General features: G+C 39.0%; 1 protein-coding gene across 1 annotated transcript in view; it reads left to right on the top strand.

Annotated features, from left to right (window-relative positions):
* Positions 1 to 23,235, top strand: part of SPOCK1 (SPARC (osteonectin), cwcv and kazal like domains proteoglycan 1) — a 257,041-nt gene that overhangs the window by 164,505 nt on the left and 69,301 nt on the right. The window contains exon 5 of the mRNA XM_085236770.1: positions 7,467 to 7,599. Within this exon, the coding sequence (XP_085092896.1) occupies positions 7,467 to 7,599 (133 nt within the window). The remainder of the gene's footprint in view (positions 1 to 7,466; positions 7,600 to 23,235) is intronic.

Genomic DNA, 23,235 nt, shown 5'->3' with positions numbered 1-23,235 from the left:
AGTCACCACCAACCCATTAAGAATCTTCACACATCTACCAAGGAAACGCCCATGTCTGGGAGATACAAAGGCAGCAAGAAAAAGTAATCAAGAGCCTTAGTACAATCAGATAGAAATTATTTCTTTGAATGATGAAATCAAGGAAAGCAGTAGCCTCTAAGTCCAACAGGATGACAGTGAAAAGCCAAGGCGGCCCTATATGTTGTAATTATTTCTGTATGAAAGTAAGTGCAAGTGCCAAGTGGAAAAATGACTCTATGCATATGTCCATTCTCATTTTACAGTGTTTGTATTAAATAAGGAGATTACGACTAATTCAAAAGGTTAGTGACATTTTTTTTCAGAGTAATGTGTGTAGCTTGCTTTCTTTGCATATGTTGAATACATGGGGAATTTGGTTGGGGCTCAGGGTATATACAGATCATGTACAAAAATATAAAAGCTGCAGAAATGAGGCCAAACTCTTGGCTCCAAGAAACAGAACACAAAAATTATACAAAGAGGAAGAGAGCATTGCCATTTAAGCTAGCAAATTTCAGCTCCATCATTCTTTTCCTCAAGAACAAGAGAAACAGCTTATACAAAGGAAAGGCAGAAATAGCCAGACACTACAGGGTTTATCTTTACTGTGATAAACCTCCTTCAGGGAGACAAGAACAAACTGCACAAGGCATAGGGAAGGTACAGGCAGTACGTTTTAAACTCTTTCAACAGTGAATTGCTCGAGCTTCAGGAAACCATGTGAGTGTGTTCTGTTAGAGCTTCTGCCAGCTCCTCAGAAAGCACAAATACTTGGCACTGAAATTTTTAATTCTATTACAATACATGGTTGTATGTGATGTACGGCATCATTGTATGGCATGAATGGCATTGACTGGAGATAAGGCCTGAAAAGAAAGAAAGATAAAGTGAATCCAAATTTTGAGGACCGTCTCCATGGCCATTACTCATGGTCACACAAAGGTTATGTGGAGAATCACAGAATCACAGAATCACAGAATGGCCTGGGTAGAAAAGGACAACAGTGATCATCCAGTTTCAACCCCCTGCTACGTGCAGGGTCGCCAACCAGCAGACCAGGCTGCCCAGAGCCACATCCAGCCTGGCCTTGAATGCTTCCAGGAATGGGGCATCCACATGCATTACACTTGTGATAAGCTGGCACTCCATGTAGATGTCCAGTGGCAATTTCATGAAACATCCAGTAATTCCAGTTAATCACCATGATATAATTGGATTTTGTCCAGTTGATATTTTCTAATTAAGGCCTTTTTAGTAAAAAAAAAAATTCTGGACCAGCTCAGTATCATTCAGATAGGAACAGAAATAATTAGCTGTATTATTGTAGGAAGCAGAAACAGAGAGAGGTGAGTGTTGTGAGTAATGTGGACATGTATTGAGCCAAATTCTTTGCTTGTGTAGCATCACTGAAGCAGTGGCTTCAAGAATCAGTAGAGACAGTACCAATCTCTCTATTTCGTTTACCTGGCACTTTCTGTAGAAGAAATTGTGTAACTTGTTTATTTTTACTTGAGAAATTTTACACTGCTATTTGCAGCCGACCTTTGAAAATTCATTTAACAAAAACTCCTTTGTGTAAAGAAGTGTATTTTTCTTGTCCAATAAAATTACTAAGTACATTCAAAAGTCCAAAGGAAGAACTTTTTACCTACTGTCTGCTTCCTCCCAAAACTTTGGCAGCACTTTCAAAATAAAACCCTGACACGCTCCTCAAAGGAGCCTGACTTATAAGTGGACTAAAATCATCACTGTTTTAACTGTTAACGTTGCACATGCCTTTGGGAATAGCCAGTCTTGAACAGGAGTAACATAACCTTAATCTTGCAAATTTGGGGGGGGGAAAGCAAAGTAAATTTTGTAGATTTTGTAAATAAGCTCCATTTTAAACTTTATATTTGTATGAAAAATACGAGGGAAGTAGTATAGCTACAATGATGGTAGGCATTCTGGATGAAAAGCATGAAGTGCATTTTATTTCTTTATTAATATTAAAGTTCATTGACAGCTGGAATTGAATTTGCACTTGGAAGATCAAATGTAATTACATAAAAGCACAGAATCGGTCTTGCTTGTATAATCTGTTGATATTTTGGCTGTTTTTAGCTGGCAGTGAAATGACACATTTATTGAAGCAAAAAAATTGATATACTTTGCCATGTTAAAATTTCTTATTTTTTTCTGACTTACTGTCATTAGTTTATGTAGCTAAAACATGCAGCTTACTAAAACACAGCATGTTCATTTTCTCTTAAAGCTTTTGTCTCAAAGTTAAAAGCTGATATTCTAAATTGAGATATTCTGTATCAAATCTATAAGGCACTACCTTTAACTTCATGTCTTTATACACTGTGTAGTTATATTGTGCAATATCCAGCACACATATAGTCCATCAACAGGAGAGATGAGATCCAGAACAGGGCTAAGACTTCTCAAATAAATGATTCCAAGGTAAATGATAAGAAAATGAACTTTGTGCAACAATTTGAAGGGTGTGGTGAAAATCTGCTTACTTCATACATCTTTTGCTCAACCATGCTGCAGATGATGCTGTTTGTTGATCCCTTCCAATTGAACACAAGGCTGAGCGTGACCTTAAAAAGACAAAATATTCCCTATAAAAATTTTACATCAGAAAGTTTTTAAATTTTCCCTACATCATCCAAGGCAAATAAACTTAAGAATATTTGTCTAATACCTATCTAAAATGCAAAAGTATTTTGCAAAAGTTTTCGCACAAAGTATCATTGTTGAGCAATGGCCTCCATTTTGGTCTTGGCCTGCCCACGGGCTTTTCATATATACATACACTAAGAATTGTTACAGGCAAAAATGAGAACCACAAGCAGCACTGTTGGTCAGGAATTACACTTTTTTTATTATTATTATTTTGAAAACCATAACCCATAGTGCAACATTTTGTTCGTTCACTTAGACAAACTTCTGCTGAATGGAAGGCAGAGCTCAGCCCCTGCTGGCAGGCTGTCCCAGCAGCAAGAGCTGCAGAGCTGCTGCTGTCTGCCAGGTGTGATGGGTCTCCGGGATTAGCAGGGCTGCCAGCTGCACAATTCAGCTCTAATTGGGGCTTGGCTTCTGGCTCTACAGGCACAGCTGGAAGCAATAAACTCTAGGTGGAGTCAGCTCTCCTCAGCTTCTGGTCTTTTCTGCAACACAAGTTTGAGATGGGAAGACTGGTGCTGGAGTGTAGGTCTGTGGTTTAGGGGAAAGTTGAGCTTATCTGGGATGGAATGAGGGTGTCTGGAAATCTTGCTGCACGCTTCATCTTCCTCCGTGAGGAAAGCAGATGTGGTTTCCCTACATTTTCACAGTATGTGGTAAGTATTATGTCTGTATAGTGAGTAATGGAGCTGAGTCAATCTGTGTTCTCCTTGTGCTGAAGCATGAGTGTTTTCAGATGCTAGAACTTCTTTATGCAGTAAAATTTTTAGATATTAAGTTCTGTAAAGCTTAACTGCTCCTTAAATCTTACATTTTTCAGTTCATCAGCCTGAAAAGTGAAGGCAGGCAGTGTTTTTCTGTTCATATTAAAGCTCAGGCAATACAATCACATCTACCTCCTAGAGTATGAAATATGTTTGGTTTAGTTGTTTTTATAAACGTGGTGGACTTCTGCTCCTGATTTGTTCTCTCTGCATAGTGGTTACTTTCCAGTGATTTGTAGTGGATCTTTTCAACTCTGAGTCATGAAGCAGGGTTAAAGTTGGTTGTCAGGAAAAAAAACAAACAAACAAACAACCAGGGTTTAATTTGTTTTGGCCTGCCTTGCTCCTGACATATTTACTCTAAAACAAGATGATTAGCATAGCAAAACACGCTCCAGGAGTGTGTGAACGTGCCCTTCCATTGACAAGGGATTTGTAGGCTGTCTGCATGTGGCAGCCAACATTCTTCTAGGTTCTCTAGGTTTTAATTTGCTTGTTTGGATGTTTGATGTGGTGTTAGGGGTTAGAGGCTAGAACAGCTTCCAGAACTCTTATCTTGCTTCTCATCATGGCACTCCAGAAAAGAAGAAAAAAAAAAAAAAAGAAAAAAAAAGAAAAAAAAAAAAAAAAAACAGGTTTACTTCTTGGGGGGGAAAAAGAATGACCTTTTCTTGGATATGACTGCTTACCTGTGTTTTTGGCATTGAAGGCGAGGAGGGAGATCTGGGCACCCACTGAAAACTTTCAACTATTTCTTACTCAACCAAGCTGAAAAAAACAATTTGTGGCTTTCTTCAAATACAGCGATGCTCTGTGCTGATGTTTTTGGCAGAACTGTAGCTTTAAAAGAATAAGGTTACTTCTGAAACCAAAATTGTTTCTTGCAACCAAAATGGCCTCTGGGCTGCATTGCCAACTAATTCACAAGCCCAGGTGGTAGCAATCATTGCAGATTTCTTGCAGTAATCCCTTGCTTCCAAACTTGCTAACTTGAATTTTTCCTTTGGAAAGAACAAAATGCTCTGGGACATACTCCACTGTGAATTCTTCCTGTTATTAAGTATTCCTCTATTTTGAGAGAATGTTTTCTCCTTAACATCAAAAAAAGATTCTGATGATGAAATGGGGAGGAGCAGTGTTGTGCCCATCCAGGTCTGTAAATAAAATGCTTCGAGTACAGGTGAAACCATTCTAGTTAGGGGATGTGAGTAGGTTAAGCTGTCACTTGCATGGCTCACCATTGACTTCAGGACAGGATCTGACCTTAGCCCTGATGCTGTGTTTGTTCTCTTTATTCTCAATAAAATGGTGTAAAAGGCCAGACTTTATTATCTGCTGAAATAACATGAACTGGACAGCCTTTAATTACTTTTTCTTTATTATTTTAAGTGAGGGTGGAAGAGTGGAAAACATGACAGGCTCTCTAAAAATCTGGTAGTAAATAGTGGTTTTGTAGTACCAAGGTTGAAGTGGCCAAAACAGGAGCAGGGACATGAAGAGGAGGCTATAATTCTGTGCAGGTTGGGCTGAGCTTCCTGGAGAAGGCATTTCTTCGAAGGGTATAAGAGACATACCTTGGTCCACAAATACTGTGTGATGTATTTTAGGCTTGTCTAACAAATCACAAGACCTTGAGGCTTTGAGTGACATCAGTCTAGCTAAGAACTTCAGTTAACATTTAATTTCGATGAGGTGCTTGTTAGTTCAGTCACTCATCTTCATCCTGAATGTTTTGTGTTAATGGCTTTGAGAGATTGTAGCAGAAATGCTAAACCACTGCCTGAACCAGTGATTGAGCAGCTGGTGGGAAGGCAGGGCCAGCACAGGTGAGCTCAGGTGCATGCAATGCAGCTGAGTGACTGGAAGGGATGGAGCCAGGATTCACCCCTTCCCAGCCCTCATTTAAGGGTTGGCAGTGGAGGTGAGGGTATCTCCCTGGAGATCCCTGTGTACCTCAGGCCTTCCAAAGGTAAGTAGTTTTTCTTCTTTTGTTTCAGTGTCTGTGGCTGCTGCACAGGGGCTTGTCCACATTTGCTGCAGCCTAGGATTGTGCCATCCCACTACTATGACTGTGCTTTCCATCATAAAGCCAGGCTGGATGTGGCTCTGGGCCTTGTCTGGTGGTTGGCAACCCTGCACATAGCAGGGACGTTGAAACTGGATGATCATTTTGGTCCTTTTCAATTCAGGCCATTCTATGATTACAGCACTACACAGATGTTTCAAGTTTAGCATTTCTTAACTTTTTTTCCATGACCTAAAACTTTATGTAAAATTGCTCAAAAGACAGACAAGACTTTTCTTCTGAGATTGTGGCAATCAAAGGCTCCAAAGGGAGAGCAGCACTTTTGTGTCCTGTATCTCCATTGATTGCTCATCAGTGTCCCTTGCTACATCCAAACATACATTGACTCTTAGTAAAAGAACACTGTTGGAGGTCAGGGGACTACGGAGATGTCAGAATTACTGATAGAAAAATTAAAGAAGTGGTTTGTACAGCCCCAACACCACAGAGAATGTATCTGCTGAGTTTTAGAGCTAAGCAACCCCATATCTGGTGTGCAGCATGCGGTGCACTGGTAACCTAGCAAGGCAGAATACATCTGAAAGAAGGATGCTGCTCTGTGCATTAAGAAAACTTCTTCAAAATAACAAGGGAATTTAGTCTTTAATACTTTGCTTCTATTTTCATAGTTTGTGATATCATGATTGGATTCCTTCTGTGGACATAATCTTCTTTACAGATCTAGTCATCTCTGTGACAAAGGTTAGACTAGGAGAAAACTTGAACCGAGATGAAAGAATAGAATTTTTATTATTTTAGCAACTGAATGTGTCATTACATCAGTCAGTATTGTGTTGCAAATTGCAAGCTGTAGTGAAATTGCTTTAAAATATCCGTATATGTTTTTCTAAAATTGTGATAAGGTTATTCAGCAGTGCATTGAAATAGATTTCTAGCTGAATCGTTGTATCATATCATTTCTTAACTATAGTATGGGAACAGATGGCAGTTATTTTTCCTAAGTCTCCAGCAAAGTTGATGTGATGGTTTCCCTTTCCTTGTGATTTTTTTTCAAGTGAGAGACAAATGCTCGTGGCCTAAACGTATCTGTATTGTAACTTTGGCTTGTGGTTTATAAAGCAAACTTTTAATCAGCTTACAACAGTATGCTGATGACAACTAGTAAATGTTGCATCAGCCAAGTAATTCATTAATATAGGAAAATGAGCTGTTAATCAGAATCAATTCCAAGTGGTTTGCAGTAACTTTTCAAAGCAGATGTCATTTCATACTCATTTTTAATGTAATAATCAAATACATTGTGGAACAAATGCTTGTGTAGAATTGGAGATGCTCTCTGGTGTTCCTGGTGGCACTGCCATTGATCTGAGCATAGCAGCTGTACAGAAGTTGGAATATTAAGAATGCTACTGCATGTACAAAGTTATTTGATTTGTATCTGCCTGTAAATTTTTATAACCATAATGTAATCTTTTTTTGAAGCAATTGTGCTCTCAAATTGCTGCTGCCTGCTTTTAATCTGAACTCAACCTTAACAATAATTTATTTTCGTAAATGCTTTTAATAACTTTCTGTTCCCTGAAAAGGAGAAGTGTTAGGCATCTATGGAGCTGCCTGGCCATAAGTTACAGGCTTGAATTTGGCAACTCAATGAAAATACCACCTGCTTTAGCACTGCTTGTATGGTTCACAGGGAGTGTGGTGTGGTTTAACAAAATGCTGTACGTGAAAGGGAAGTTGTTTGTGATATCAGAATGAACCTGCCAAGCACTGTTAGTCTAATAGTGGATAACAGTTTATGACTTTGATTGTCTGCAAGAATATGCTGTATTTTAGAAGCACTGTTAGGAACTATATTTAATTTACTTGCTTTAAATGAATGCTGTGTTGAAAACCAGGCTGTACTTTCTTCAGAGAAGCTTTCATTCTTCTGTTTCACACAAGCATGCTCAAAAAACGTGATGTCTCTTGCTTTACAGCATTCGACAGAAGAAAGGGAACTTAGCTCAGAAGCACTGGGCTGGACCAGCTAACATGGTGAAATGCAAGCCGTGCCCCAGTGTGCATGCCAGCCCTGTCTGCGGCTCCGATGGACACACGTACACTACCAAGGTAAGTTCTGCTCATGCCTTGCAGACCTTTTAGCTGTGGCTGGAATATAAAGATATAATAGTTATAGCTAATAGGCAGCATTAAATTAGAGTCTGCTTCCGCTCTTTCTTGTGCAAAAAGTGCTGGTAAATTGACATTTTTTTTTTACGTATCTGACAAACGTCAGATTGGAATGACGACCCAGGATTTTATGGCTGTCATGATTTGTGTTTCTCAAAATGGCTTGTTCTTGCCAGTGAAGTAGAATGCTTCCAATGCTGATGACACCACAGAAATTTGTTTGTCCAAAATGTCTTGCTCGCTCAAGGTTTCAGGGTATTTCTTGTTTTTACATTTGGTCCTCAACTGTTAAAACGATGTGGCAGTGTCACTGTTCTGTGATGGGCAGTTCTCCTTGGTTTTGTTTGTTTCTCAGACTGTTGTTAACATATAGCAATTTGTTTACATCTTTTAACACTCTCGTGTGCCAGATGCAGTGTATATGGTACCATAAAAAGGAAAATTCCCATAACCCAGCAGGGATAAATTGGCTCATTGTTATACTAAAAATACGAGCACCTTAGGGCTTGATTCAATAAAAGAAACTGTCTTCACAGTCATTCAGCAGTCCAGATCTCTTATTATCAAATAAAGCCTTCCATGTCTTAGATGCGTGTTCCATAAACAGTGCTTCAGGCATTGGAAGTCATGTTTAGGGAGTGCCTCTAAAGTATTCTTCTCTTTCTACATCCAAGGTAAAATGGCAGTCAGTAAAACTCCCTTCAAAATCCAAACTGAGCCTCTGAAATATCCAAGGAAACTAAAAGATCAAGGGAGGAGAACTGACTGCTGTGACATAAGAACGATGGTGCACTGTTATGCTCCGTTCTCTGCTGGGCAGCTTGAGTACTTCATCCATTAACAGATGCAGATATTAAAATGCTGCCACAGCTAATTCATTTAAGCCTGTCTCCTGTTCTGGCTGAAGGATTTGCATAGCCAAAGGAGCAAATCAGCAGAAATTTTCTTGCACATACAGTGTCCACTAAATGATTCTAAGTTGCCTGTTAAATAAACTACTCTTTAATACTCTTGGGTATTTATTTTGTAATGCAGAATTGGCATTGGGGATTAAAATTGAGCTTGTTTTGAAATCACCTTTTTACCTCTGGACTCGAGAGAATAGAAGATGAACGAGTCTGTAGTAAATAGCCTTTGATGTGTACCTGGTCATCCTGTTTAAATCATTTTTGTACATTTTGCCTTCATCACCACTATCTCGGTCTTTTTTTTTTTTTTTAACTTTTTTTTACCATAAGGTCTATATCTTCAAAGTTTAATTTCAGACCTTTAAAGCAAAACTAAGACTGCAGAACTTGATCCAGAATGACCTTTGATAAAGCATGTGGAAGGTGGAGGATTTTTGGTTTGATTTGTTCAATTTTTCATGAAACTTCAAGAAATCATTAAGGGTTCAGTTCCAGGAAAGGAACCTAGAACACATTTTTAATTGTTATTCTTCCAAATAATGTCTTAGTTGTTCTTGCCTAGATGCAATCTTCCAGTTGTACAGACTGTACAGCCACATAGTCAAGGTGTTGTCATTGGTTTGCACTGTTTGCTAATCCTCAGGCTGTCTCACTCTGTTCCAGTGCTTTCTCTGGAGATGGTGTTTTAGAAGAAAGCATTCTACTTATGTTAATTACAGCACAAATGATTCAGGGGACTATCTGTGCCTATCCCCATTGACTAAAGGGATTAGGATTCTTTAAAGACAGCCATTCCCACGGCAGCAAGGGAAATGTTATAGGCCCAGCAGTGGCATGTTTTTGAACATCATTCCTGGGACATGGTGTTACTGCTGGTCATCTCTAGAGACACTTAGCAACTGATAGTGCATATGAAAAGCATGAAATGGAATCCTCACTCACTTTATTATCCTGCGTTGGGTTCAAGCATCCACCAGCATAGCAGATTTTCTTGAAAATCCATTTTTTTAAAAAAGCCTCGTTAAAGCCAAATCTATTTAGATTTATTTTCATATATCAAAGTTGTAGTGCTTCATAGTCTGCATCATTTAGGTATTAAAACTTAGTTTCTGAAGCATTTCAAAACTTACTTCAGTTGTTGATCTGGGTTATTTTATCAGCTTTGTGAAGCCCTGAAATTGAAGGGAATCAAGGTCTGTGTTTTTTCTTATTGGTTTGTTTTCCGTATAACAAAAGTGTTTCCTGGGGGCGTGATTCTGAAGTTGTGTCAGACATCTCCATGTTTGGATATGGCAGACACTGAATGCAGATGGCAGGTGTGGTCTGTAGCTCCTCAGTCCTCGTGTACCATCTGAACCAATAGGTCTTGGTGCCTGTTGGACTTGCAGAATGTTATATTTGTGGAAGTGTTAGAGAAACTCTATCAGCTTTGTGTCAGTTTTGAACTACATGTGCTTTATGTTAGACTAAAATTTCAGAGTCCTCTTCCTGCTTGAGTATTTTTACATATGTGCACCCTCTCCACTCTTACGAACTTGTAAAGAGTGGTTGCTGTTTCCTGGGTATAAAGAGCTCTGCTTAATACTCCAACAGTACAAAACATTTCTATAGTATGTTGCAGTCAGTGTTCAAAGCTCTTTAAGGCACTAGTGGATTAAGCTGGTGAGGTAAGTAAGCTCTGTAAAGAGCACTGTGTAATTAGTTAATGTTTTTGTCAGCAACACATTAAGAATAACTGTGTAGCTGTCAGTTTTACAGGAAGTTTAATTAAGCTAGTTAATAAAGCAATTACCTGAACATGACAGTGACTGCACTTAACTAATCAGAAAATGAAAATAAGAATGGTCTTAAATTACAAAACATACCACCTCAATGACTAATGTAGCCTTCAAAGATGAAAGGTACATTGGTATAATTATTATGCTTCTAATTAGGTACATTGTTGTTCTGCAAATTTTAATTAAATCATTGCAAACTAATTAAATCTGTGATCGTGCCTTTGTTTGAAAATGGAAAAATCACCTCCTGTTGTCATAACATCAGGTAACAAATTTGATATTAAGAGATATGCAAGAGAAATAATTTTCCAGCAATCTCGAAATGGAAGACAAAATAATGGCCAAAATAACCAGCTGCTATTAGTGAAATGTGCTTGTTGTGAGAGCTGCTGCATTTAACTAGGGGGATCTGCATTCAGAAGAACAATAAACGAGCATTTGTAGTGTCTGAACGTTGAGAATATAGTGCTTTATGGTCAGATTTCTCATAATCCAAATGTTGGCTGGGTTATCCATGCCTTAAGCATGGGGTGCTGCTGTTCAGCTGTGGTTTCTGCACACGTTACCCTGCCTGTGTTTTATGTGATGGGTACTCAGCCTTTCTGAGAACACAGCTAATGCTATTCCTGATAGAAGACACAGCAGAGGCTTGGCAAGCCTGTCTGAGATCATAAGCTGAGTGAGGAATTCCCTTGTTTAGGTCAGAGCTGGACTCTGTACTCCCAGCAAAGTAGACTTTCCCTCTGCCTATGACCTGGGGCAGTGAAACTCAAGCCAAAAGTGATGTGAACTTGTTACTGCATAAACAAGTCCTAGATACCAAACCTTGTCCTTTGGAAGGTAAAACAGCAGTGTACTGCGCCTACAGCAGCTGCGAAGTTCATTCAGCCTGAAGCATGAACTGAGCCATGTTGTTTGATAAAGTGTTCTCTGTCCCAGGGCATCCCATTGTTTATTTACATATTTTTCTCAGCGTGGTCTCAAGGTAGGAGCAGAGAATTGGGAATGAGGTTGATCTCAATTCTTACTTGGGGAAGGATGGGATGGCTTTCGTCAGCTTACCCAAGGGTGGATTTTGAAAGGCACAGATGGCATTTAAGCACCATCTGTGACTTGGAAAATTTATCCCTTCACCTCTTAGTCTGAGTTTCCCTGGTGTCAAATTAGATGTGGAAAATCCACGTCCTGAGTGCTGAGCGCTTGTAGGAGACTACAGTAAATCACTCCTGCACAGTTCTATTCCCAGGTTTTTGCGGGGCAAGCTACAGTGATGCTTGTCCTTTTAAAAAGACTTTTGGTGACATGTACTGTCAAGATAAAACAAGTGTAGTTATTTGCTACCAGTGTTATCCTCTCAAGGTTAGAAACTGGTAGACTCAAATGTGTTGTCTTGAATAAGCAAACAAAACCCTGCTCTGGGATCTAAGCTGAGCTACTGTCCCCAGTTTTAACTGCTTGTTTGTAGATGGATTCGATGTGCTCCAGCACAAGTCTTTTCATCACTCCAGCTGTGCTACTGGTCATTGATTAGCTTATTATCAAAGGCATTTCTGTGTCAAATAACCATGTGATTGAGCAAATTCCTGAGTTTCCTTTCAAATCCCACTTAGTTTTATGTTGAGGTAGAGAAGTCTCTGCTTCTTAGTGATGTCAGATAGGAAATTCAAAATCCCAAACAATCTTCTACCAATTTCATATCATAACTCAGAGCAGCCAGGCTTACATAACTGCTGATCTGTGCATTGTGGCTGCTTCTGAGACAGCTTTTCAACTAAATCCCAAGAATACTTATATGCACGTTCACAAAAATTTTTCACCTGGCATAGTATGGGTTGTGAGAACAGCTGAAATAATCTTCAATCTTCTGAATCAACAAATAGAGGAAAAAAGCTCTGGGCAGTTCTTATGGGTAAAGACTACTTGGTCATACTGGAAGGTTAGAGTATTTATAAATGAATAAAATTGCTATGGCTCAGGGCACAGTGCTCCTTCAGACACTGCTGCTATCTCTTCAGTTGTTGGGGAGAAGCTTTCATGCATTTCTGCAAATGAAGATTGACTAACTCATTTTCCTTGTTGGTAATGAATTTATAGAAAATATTTCTAAATTTTCTTAAAAAACAAAACAACACAACCATTCTCCATATGTAACTGCAGTAGGGGAATATAAATACCATGCTGAGAAGTGCAGCATAAGAACCTGTGCAGAAGTGAATATCCTTCAGATTTCTGAACAAATGCTTACCATCACTGAGTGAGAGGAAGAGATGAAGGTTCAAGTAGCATAAAGCTGCTTCTCTCACATCCAGTTGCCTTAAATTCTTTGCAAGTCCATTTTCCCTAATGGCTTTGACAACTCTTGTGTAACTCTGTAAGGTAACTGAAAGACCTTTTTTTTGTGTGTGCTGCAGAAGAACAGGATTTTGTTTTGTTGCCTTGAGTTTCATCTGTGCTCCCTAAATAAGCCAAAGAACCACTGTTTGTGGAGTATGCTATGCTGCTTTTGTGAAATTCATTTAAATGTATAGCAATTCGATTGATAGGATTCACTTAAAAGTATCTTTAGAATGGGTATATTAATTTCATTTACCTATAAATAACCCTAGAGTTTAGTATTTAGAACTGCCATATAATAATGTGGCTGCTCATGTTCACATCTCACTTCTTCCAGACTAGAAGAACATAAGGTGTACGAATGTGAGGTGTTTTGCATTATTTTTTTTTAGTCACACATTCTAAATTCTCTTTACCAAGCCATTATGAAACATTGAGTTATCTCTAACTTTTGTTAGAGGAATTTGTGGTATGCTAAATTTTTAATCTAGATGTTGTTTGTCAGTTAGCTTACTTTATTTACAGAGTGGAGACTGATGTTGAAGGAGACCAACTCACTGAACACCTAATGTTAATCTTGTTGAGTTTCTTCTTGCTGATTCCATGGCTCTACTATACTGAAGGCAATGAGCAGTGTTTATTTAAAGCACCAAGGTAACTACTGCCAGTAATTAGAAGTATGAATATATAACACCCCTACTGTTGGCTGCTAAGTATTCCAAAAACTTGGAAAAACAACTCTTTTATGGAATGTTTTTAACTTAACCTTCAGCTCATGTTTTAATGTGACTGTATCACATTAACATCTCAAATAACGATGGTAGGTACCCGTTGTTAGGCTGGAAGACACTGGAATATAATTTGTTTTATAAATTATGTACCTCAGTTTGTTCTCCAGATCATTCAGAGATGTCTTTCCTGGTAGTGGTGGTTCTGTGGCTGAACTCTCATTTTTGGAATACTCGTTACCAAATTACGTTAGACTACTATAAAATGCATTTGTTGCTCAAGCACATCACCAGCAATGACTTGCTTGAGCACATTAACCCCAAAGGAGAGAGCATTAGATGTAATTAGAGGAAAAGCATAACTTGGGGCTTATTTCTTTTTAAATACATGGTTGAAGCCAGCACAGAATGACAGAAGACGATGTACTTCTTAATAAGCTTCTACATTAAAATTGCAGCAGCTGCATAGGGAAAAAGAAGAAAGCAGCAAGTAGACTGTGTCTTGTGTACTTTGAATTACTGTGTCAGTAGTGATGGATGGAGCAAACAATAAAATCTGACCTGTCACACGATGCTTATGAGGCTAGGAGCCTTAAGGCATTTGTAATTGGCTTCAGCCAGCAATGTTAATGAAGGTGGATGGAAAAATTAGATTATTTGAGTGATGCAGACTGCTTTATATTTTTAGTATGCAAAAGAAATAAGGAAAGGCTTGTAAGTCAGAGAGGCTGAAGCTATGAGGCTTTTTCTCTGTAAACTGTCTCTTGTCCCTTTATAATAGAGCAGGCAAAAGAATAGTTTTTAGATAACAGGTTCATGCTGTGTAGAATATGGGTTATTTAAAGTGATTCTGTGGGGCATCATTTTTAAAGCATGTGGGAGGTGCAATGCATATAGTCTCCATTAACAATAATGGGATTTTTGTGTATTTTCTTTATATTATGCATCGCGCTCTATTGTGCCCCTTTAATATAGACCAGAAAAAGCATCTTGAGGCTGACGTTACGCAGTGTGTTGCCAGTGTAGCATGAAGTGCACAAGTGAATGCATTTCTCATATTTGGGAATTCTGTGGTGTTTAGATGTACAAATAAACTGGGTTTGAAACAGTAATGCCTAAAATAACGCCTCATATTAAGTGTAGTTGGTGTGAAAAAGAAATTGAGTTGATATTATTCCCAGGAAATGGGAAGGAGTTCAGGGTATGGAGATGACCCTGCAAGCATTGCTGTGACCAACTGCAGAGGGTTTGGGAGGTGGGTGGGGAGTAGGTGGCTTTAGGTTAGAGTCTGCAGGAGAGAGAGGAAAGTGGGGATGCTATTACAGTGCGAGTGGGAAGATGTCAGGGACAAACTCACAGGAGAAAGTAGACTGCTGTTGTTCCATTGCTTGCAGGATAATTTCTACAGATTGGACCTGTAGGCAGTCATTGTTAATTAGATGATACAAGCAGGCTCCTCTGATCCACTGAGAGATTTCTTCCCTGGAATAAAACACAGATGGAGAGCTTGACTGGTTTCCTTCCACCTGCTGTTCATCAGTGACAAACTTAATAGACAAAAGCAGTGAAAACAGTTTAAGCTCTTTGTAGTTATATCCATTAATTCTTACTTCATGTAACTTAGACAGTTTTCCAATGATATCTACTTCCCCTTCTTTCATTTTAATGTGTTGCTTCTATGAATAAATATGAATAACTGTTTGTCAGAAATACAAGATTCCTCTACTTTTACTAGGATTACACTGCAACAAAGCAGGCTTTGGTCCAAGCATACTTCATATTGATTTTTTTCTGTGCTTAGGGAAAAAGATGTATTTTGTTCCAAATGTATGGCAGTGGAGGATATTTTCCTGTTAATACAATCTTTTGTCTTCCATTGTTGTTACTTGTTCAAATGGAGAAAAGAAAGTGAAATGGGTCACTTTAGGTCCAGATAGCTGTTATTAACTTTTTTCTTGTAGATTATAATGAGCAGGTGGAGAAATAAAGGAGAAAGGGAAGCTTCCTAGTTTAGATTTCAGTAATGCTGGTTGTGTGACCTCAGTAGGAATTTCTGCAGACTGATGGAGCAGGCATCTGAAAAGGCTTTTAAACGCCTGCATTCTCAGGTCAAAAAAGCGTTTTTAAAAATGAGCAATTTGAGGGGGAGAGAGAGTGATGAAATGTCTCTTAAAGAAAAGTTTCCTTGGGTAACACTGAAAGGTAAAAAGCTTTTTAAAAACTTCAGAAGTTGAATGGAGGTGCTTTTCTTCAGTCAGTGTCTAGACAGAGCTTTCTGTTCATTTGCATTTCATTAATGAGAGTGAGTTCTGAAATGCAAGGAATTAATAATAGAGAAGTAGAGGCTTTCAGAGGAGGGATGGCACGGGCTGTTACACAAGCTTTCTCATCCAATTTCTGTGCAGGATAGGGAAGACAAGAGAACATTGGTAGGATGCTGTTCTAATGTAGGTTCTGCCCACCTCCCAGAGTTTGCCCTGCAGGACTTCTGCTGATGGATCTCGTGTCCTGGGGCAGTGCATGGCAGCACCATGCAAGTCTCTGTTTGGTTCTATCCCTTCCACCACTCACATCCAACCACACCTGAGCACTGCGGGGATGGACTGGGACCACTGGTGGACTCAACAAGGAATTACTTTTGTCCTGTCCTTGTCTGTCTGTGGCTGTACACTCATGGTTCTTGCAACCTCACTGTAACGTGTGAAATACTGGCTCCCATAATTCCTGTTTTCAATATCTTTGCCCCGTTACTTCCACCAGTTTTTACCAGGCAAAGGAAAGGATCAACGTGATGCTTCACATGGCTTCTACATACTCCTTTTATGGCTGTGAATGGGTTTGCAATATCTGGTTGTCACCAGTTTGCACCAGTATCAGAGTGTAGTTGTGATAAAACCTGAAGATAAAGCTGAGGCTAGAGGTGGTCCTTCAATAGCTAGCAATTGCACGTGGGAATGAGATATGATTCCAGTGAAATAAAAGGACATTAAAAGGAAATGTAAAAATTGTCCAAACCTTTTCTCTTGTTTAGATGTGGCTTAAAGCACACTTCATGTTCACCCTTTGATTAAGATTCAATGCATCAGTAATCCTTTTCAAGACATCTTGACACAGATTATAATCAAGAGCCTCTCTGTTTTTATGGGTAACCTTTTTATTTTGACCTAGCTAGAATAGAGCTGTAAATGAAAGGTCACAAAAATGGCATAAATTGTTATTACTTCTCTTGGCTGCCTCAGAAATAATGTTCTCTAAGAGAAACAAATAGAATTAGTCAATGGAATTAATTATCTATGGAAATGACATCATTTGCAAGGAAAAAGCAACACTTGGATAATTAATAAACTTCAAGCAGAATATCTGAAGTTATAAAGCTGAATTCTGTGAGAAGTGCAAAATAATAAATTTCATTTGCAGGTGTTCTTACTGGGGATTGTGGAGGTACTGATGGAGGAGGAGTGGAAGGGGAAAACGTGTTTTAAGCACAAATCAGGGTAGACAAAGTACTAAAAGCTTCCTGTAGATCAAGGCTTCAACTTGAGACTCTGAAGCTAAAAATCCATTAGCAAGTTATTCCAGGAATATCTTGCCTTTCTCACAAATGGAAACTTCTTGCCAGAAATTCCAATTCTAGTCTTGTTTAATGTTTTGAAGAGGTGAGAGGCACCTGCTGCCCAGGGGGCTAAATGCTGTAAGTTACAGTCAGAAGCTTGAAAGATTGAAGACGTTTACTGATCATATGTAGCCAATTTAAATTGCAGGGGGACTGAAGTGAGAAGCTGTTTCAGCTGATGCACTGCATTAGCTGGGAATATGGTGTGTTTGTATAGGATACCAGACCTGTGATCATAGGATGTTCATCATAGCCAGAATCTTCTGAAGTTAGTATCAAAAGCCTTTCAGTTCAAATGAACAAATAAATGGTAGAAAACACCTTGGAAAAAAGACCTCTAATGAAAATGGAAGAGGAATGCTAGCCTGTACGGAGACATCACTATTTTCAAAACTGAAATCTGTCATCACAGAGCCTATATAGGAGAGTTAGTATTGGGAGTGTGCTTTATTGCTTAAATATATCTTGCACAGGCAACACTGAGCAAAGAAAACACTTTTGAGTTATGTAACTCTTTGATGGGATGCCATAGGGTCTTTCATTTTAAGCCAGTAAATTCTAGAGCAGTAATTTAAAGACTACGCTTTTCCTTAAATCTGAAAGCATGTTCTAAATCTTCTGTTTAGTTTGAATGCTTATCTGATATGCCTGATGTTTTATTTTCAAGCTGAGTTAGGTCACTGGCAGGCTCTCTGACATAGCTTTTGACTACCATGAAGCAGCTTACCCAGAAGATGATGTTGGAGGCAAAGAACATGGTCTGTCTAAAGCTGAATAGGGTTGTGGAAGAATAGTGTGAAGGCTTGTGATTCTGTAGGTAGCACCATTTTGTGTGGTGGCAGGGGATCTCTCAGTGTTGTTGTTTGCATGCAGCATACACTGAATGGGAAGTTAGTTTTACCTGCTGGTCTAATTCTGCCCACTTCAGCCAGTTATTCTTATCAGACACGCATGGATTGCGGCTTCATGTATGCACCTGAGGTGTAGTGAGATCTTGTTGTTCTCCAGAAAGGGAGATGCAGTCAACCTTTTGGGTCTTCATATGCAAATGCTGTTCAAGTTTGATAGAGATTGTATAGATGTTGATGCTTAATACTGGGGCTAGATGGGGATGCTTCATACTACTCCTCTATTAGCTGAACTTATAAAGCTTCCATTAGTGGGCACTTAATGGAAAGTTACTTTTTTCTTCCTTCTATCTGTGCTAGAATTTGATGAAAATGCAAATAATGGCAAAATTAAATTTCAAATAATTTTATTTAATGTTTTTTTCCTGATGCACTATCATAAACTTTGTCACCACTGGAAGAATGAGAACCCCCATAGTCTACATAGAACTTGCAGAATGAGGAAGCTTTGAATAAGCCTGACCATTTCTAAATAACTGTAGTGAAGTTTATAAATTTCTGTAGAAACAGATAAGGAAAAATCTTTCTTCATTATCGCTGATTATCTTTACGTTGACATGAGTCATACGCAGTACACCAGCGTCTGAAATGTTATCATCTAATTCTTTTTCAGAGGAAAAGTACTGGGCAGCTTTACTGTATTATCAAATCTTATAACTTACCAGTAAATTGAGTGACCAACTTAAAGATATCTTTAGAAGAGAACCTGAGACGTGAGCTGACACTGAAACTCCAGTATCTCCTTCCCCTGGGCAAAAAACTCTTAAGACTGCATATGTGCTGTGCTTTCAGGGTGGCAGATTACGCCGTGGGATTTACTGCTTTATTTGCTATGTTTGAGGCATTGTCTTTTCCCTGCTGAGGTGCTGTCTGGATTTTTCTGCTCGTTGTTCATCTCTGGCTCTCGTTTCACATCTCCAGCCTTGGGCTGTGTCCTGGAGGGCGCACTTACCACCTCCCAAAATCTGGTCTTCTCTAGACCTTGTTCTTCCTCCACGCAGTCAGTCACTTCTCTCCTAGTCAGCTCTGGGAAATTGCTGATAGAATTGAATATGGTGAGGATATAAAAAATAGAAATATATGCAGGGAAAGCACATTCCTTAGAGTAGCTGTGAGACTAGGAGGGAAAGCCAGCTGTATAATTCATGTTAGATGCCCTTGCTGTGGCTGAGTTTAGCCTTGATCTTAGCTAATCAGTCATACTTAGAAAGTGACAAGGAAATGTAACATTCCTGACAGCTTGTGTTGTGAATATTTTGAAGGTCTTGGCTAGGGCATGGTGCTAGTCCAAAATATAGGCTGAAGGCTTCATTAGACAAAGTCTTGTTGGGGCAATTGGGACAGACTAATCTGTAGCCCAAATCCAGGTGAAAAAAAGGTGTGGTAGTGTCTGTTGTAGTGTCTGTTTGGAGCTGTTGTGATATTTAGCCCATACTGCCTGGAGGACCCAATTTTCCAGCCTCCCTCTGAGCAGTGGCTAGCTGTGCCTGGAGTTTCAGTCAGAAAGGCAGGGCTTGGGCAAATGTACCTCGATTCTTTGTATTTCAAAAGTGACATCCTCTGGACAATTTGGGTACTGTTGTGGTAAAATCTCAAATAGCTCTTTTTCAACTGCAAAAAATGGATTCGAGGCTTAATACTGAAGTATTCCATAAGCTGTTTTCAAAATCAGTCATCACTGAATGCTTTACAGTATTACTAGAGTGCACAGGAAAGGTGATGTAGAAGGGTAATTTGTATGTTCTTCTGAGGACGTGACTCAGATCTGTGAATGGGAAAGGGATTTTTGTCTGGAGCACTGCAGCCAAGTAAACTGCTCCAAGCTTTCACGTGGAAGAAATGCAACATTTGCATCAGTGGCAAATGGGAAAGTGCACGTAGCAATGATTGGGTAACTAGCTGGTCAACAAAATGCACAGGATATACAACAGCAAAGCTTTCATGTCTTTCTGTAAAGTCCCTTTTATAAAGGGAATCACAGGGGGAAAAAAAACACAGATCTCTTGCTGATAGAAATATGAAGATTGGTGGGATATGATTGGTTATCTGATGCAATTAAAAAAAAAAAAAAAGCCTGGTTTATTATGTAGGTAAATTTTATGTTTCTTGAGCTGTAGCATGTTTTAGGAAAACTAAACTCATCTCACTAGGCTGAATCTGTTATGGATGTGTAAATGTGTTCCCCAAGAGTTCTTTGAGGACTTCTGAAGCATGGCAATATGACTTCTAAACTGCATTTTTATCCTAGCTTCTATGGGTGTAAGTTGTTGCAGGAGCGTTCTTGTATTCTGTTTTGGTCAATCCTGCAGTGTTGCAGGTAAGCTGGAATTGGTGGTGTTTTCCAGTTTGAAGGGTCTATTAATATTTATGAGGTCATTGTACTTATTTCAGGAAAACACTTCTAACCTTTGGAGTCTGGGAGTTCTTTGGGAGATAACATCTCAGTTTTACTAATAAGTCTTACTAATTCTTGATGGATTTACCTTAGAAAATAATGTCTGTGTCACAAGCCTTATATACACAGTGGCCCTCTGGAGGCAGTGAATATATTAATAAAATTTCTAATTCTGCTGCTGTATTACTGTTCAGACTGTATAGCAGCTTCTGCAGTTTTACATTAAGAAAATCATGTGAGCAAAGTTAGTTTTAAGGCGGCTCGTTGGAGGAAAAGCTAAAGAGTGTTTTGAGCAGCTGCTGTGCCTTATTATCTTCAGCTGTTAGAAATAAGTGAACAACTCTTACTGTTTTTTAAACTACTGCAAGTATAGGCCACAGAGCTCTATCTTTGCTGCTGTTTGGTTTTGGGGAAGGCTTAAAGTCCTGCTGCAGTGAACTGAGCAGGTAAATAAAAGTCAGCCCCTGTGTTAGTGTGTGTTCAGTACTCTAATCTGGATAATTGGGTACTGTCATCTCTTTGCTTTTTAAATATCTTCATACAACACATCATGTCATGTGCTGGTACAGAGTGTTTGATATTTTTGCTGTAGAATTGGCTGCACTTCAGCAGTGGTATTATTTGTACTCATAAATACATGGGACTTGGGCTCCTTTGTAGATGAAAGGAACCATATAAATGCTAATTTCATTGCATAATTGTCTTACTGATTATTTTCCAGAACATATTTAATAGGATAGCTGTAATACTTCGATACCAGTCAATTAAACTGCTTTGGGATCTTTTTGAGGACTAACAAATGCTTTCTTAACTGCCTGGTATTTATGCGAGATAGAAATGTTTCTCAAAAAAAAAAAAAAAAAACACCTATCTGAATATGGAAGTTCATATATTGCATTACCTTGTGTTGTGACTACTTGCTAGGAATGCCCTCAAGGTAAGAGATGTTGTTCAGAAATTCAGTGCCTTGGCCTATGGAAAGTATGAGAGTAAGGGCAGAGTATGTTAATTGTAAAAGGCTTTTATTTAGAAGGTGCACGTAGTTTAGAGTACCATGTTGGAGCACTTCTCCTGTTCCAGCTCTGGGGGAAGTCTTGAAGCCTTCTGGTCTCTCCAGGATCCGTGACCTTTTCTTCTGCTCCCTTAAGGGACAGATGCATGAGCAGCTCTTGGTGCTGAACTCACTGAAGTAATAAAGCTCAAATTCATCCTGTGTCATAAACTGGAATTTTGTGTTCCTTGTTATATATTTCATTAAACTAGAAGTGTTTTTTCAGATAAACATTTGTCATTTCCATGTCAGATTTCTCAAAGAACATGGTGAATTAACAAGACATGTTTAATGCAACCTTGACAAAAAGGTTAATGAGAATTTGGAAGAATGCAAGGAAGGAAATAATATGTACTGCTCCAGGTGAAAGCTATAAGAAATCAGAATAAGTTGTTATTCAGCTTGTCTGAAATAGAAGTATTTGCTTTGTTCCACAGTGAATATATAATGAAAAGTTCAAACTCTTTTCAGCAGCTCCACCCTTCAGTCTTATTCACTACTGTCTGTCAATCCATAGTGCAGTAGAACCCAGAAGCCAAGTTCCCATTGGGTTGAATTAAGTCACCAGAAACGTCTGAGATGGGTCTTCTGTCCTGCTTACTTCAAAGTTGAAAGGATTCTTAGATCTGCCCGATTCAGGCTCTGTAGGATCGATGTGTTACGTCTGAGAAAAGAGAAGGGAAATGAAGGCAGGTATCACGGCCACGTCCTGATATGAGTGGCACACTCAAATCATACAGACTGAGGAGCCAAAGCTCAGTGAGGCATGTTGCATTCTTGCACTTAACCATGGCATTTACAGACACCTCCATCTGAAGAAAGAAAACTCAGGAAAATTCCCCAACATTCCCAGGCCTCTTGAAGGCCATGAGAATTTTCTTGGAGGAACATCCAAGTGTAACACAACAGAGTTTCAGTCATTTTCTGTTCTTGAACTTTATGTGGCTGATTGCCCTATGCAATGAACTCTTTTGCATTTAGCTAGAGGACTCTTTAAGAGAAATTAGCAATAAATAGGGATTGCAAATACTGTTTTTTTTTTTCTTTGGGAGAAAGCTGACATTCTTGATGATGGTAATCACAGGGCTCCTTTTCTAACTTGATTAGAATCACAGTTTTGGCTGCCAAATCAAATTGGTGTATGATGGTTGGAGCTTAAAAAGCCCTCAATTAGCTGCACTCCTGTGTCTCTGGTGGCAGTTACCTGTGCCTTAGGGATGGCCTGATCACTTTGTTTGGATGTTTGATGTGTACAGCTGATATTATTGAACTCCTTCCTACTGCAGGCAAATTTGAAATGGGGGGGGAAAAAATCCCTTATTAGCATTATGAATCATCTGCCAAAGTTCAGTTGTTGAAAGCTGTCCCCTTGACAGGAAGATGAAATATTTGTCGTCACTTATAGCTAATTACTAACTTAAAGAATAATATTATTTGCATAAATTTAGGTTTTTTTCCATGCCTCCACTTAAACAAAAAGTAAAATTCCTTGTTCCAGTATCCAGGTGATGTGAGAGGTGCTGCTGGATGGGGATTTTTAGCTGCTTCCGGAGAACTGCTCTGTAGGGTATTAGACTCCAGAATCCTTCCCCTCTTTGTTTGGGCAGAGGATGTGCTAATGCTTGCTTGAAAGTTACAATCATAAATCCTGTGAACTTTCGGAGAGGTGTCTGCCTCTTTGCACTGGAAAATTACTAATTTTTCTAGTTCTGGAATTCACGTTTTGAGCTTTAACCAGCAAACATAGAGCCATTTAAAACATCAAAGGAGGTTCTTTTCTGGCTTGGACACATCTTTAATTTAAAGCAGATTTATTAAAGGCCAAAATAGGATAATACTGCAAAAGGATTAGCTGTGGTTA

The sequence above is a fragment of the Meleagris gallopavo genome, chromosome 15 (assembly GCF_905368555.1).
Source record: "Meleagris gallopavo chromosome 15, MGAL_WU_HG_1.1, whole genome shotgun sequence".
In the NCBI taxonomy this organism is placed as follows: Eukaryota; Metazoa; Chordata; class Aves; order Galliformes; family Phasianidae; genus Meleagris; species Meleagris gallopavo.
The sequence above is the reverse complement of the archived record's forward strand: the minus strand, read 5'-3'. Positions and strand labels throughout refer to the sequence as shown.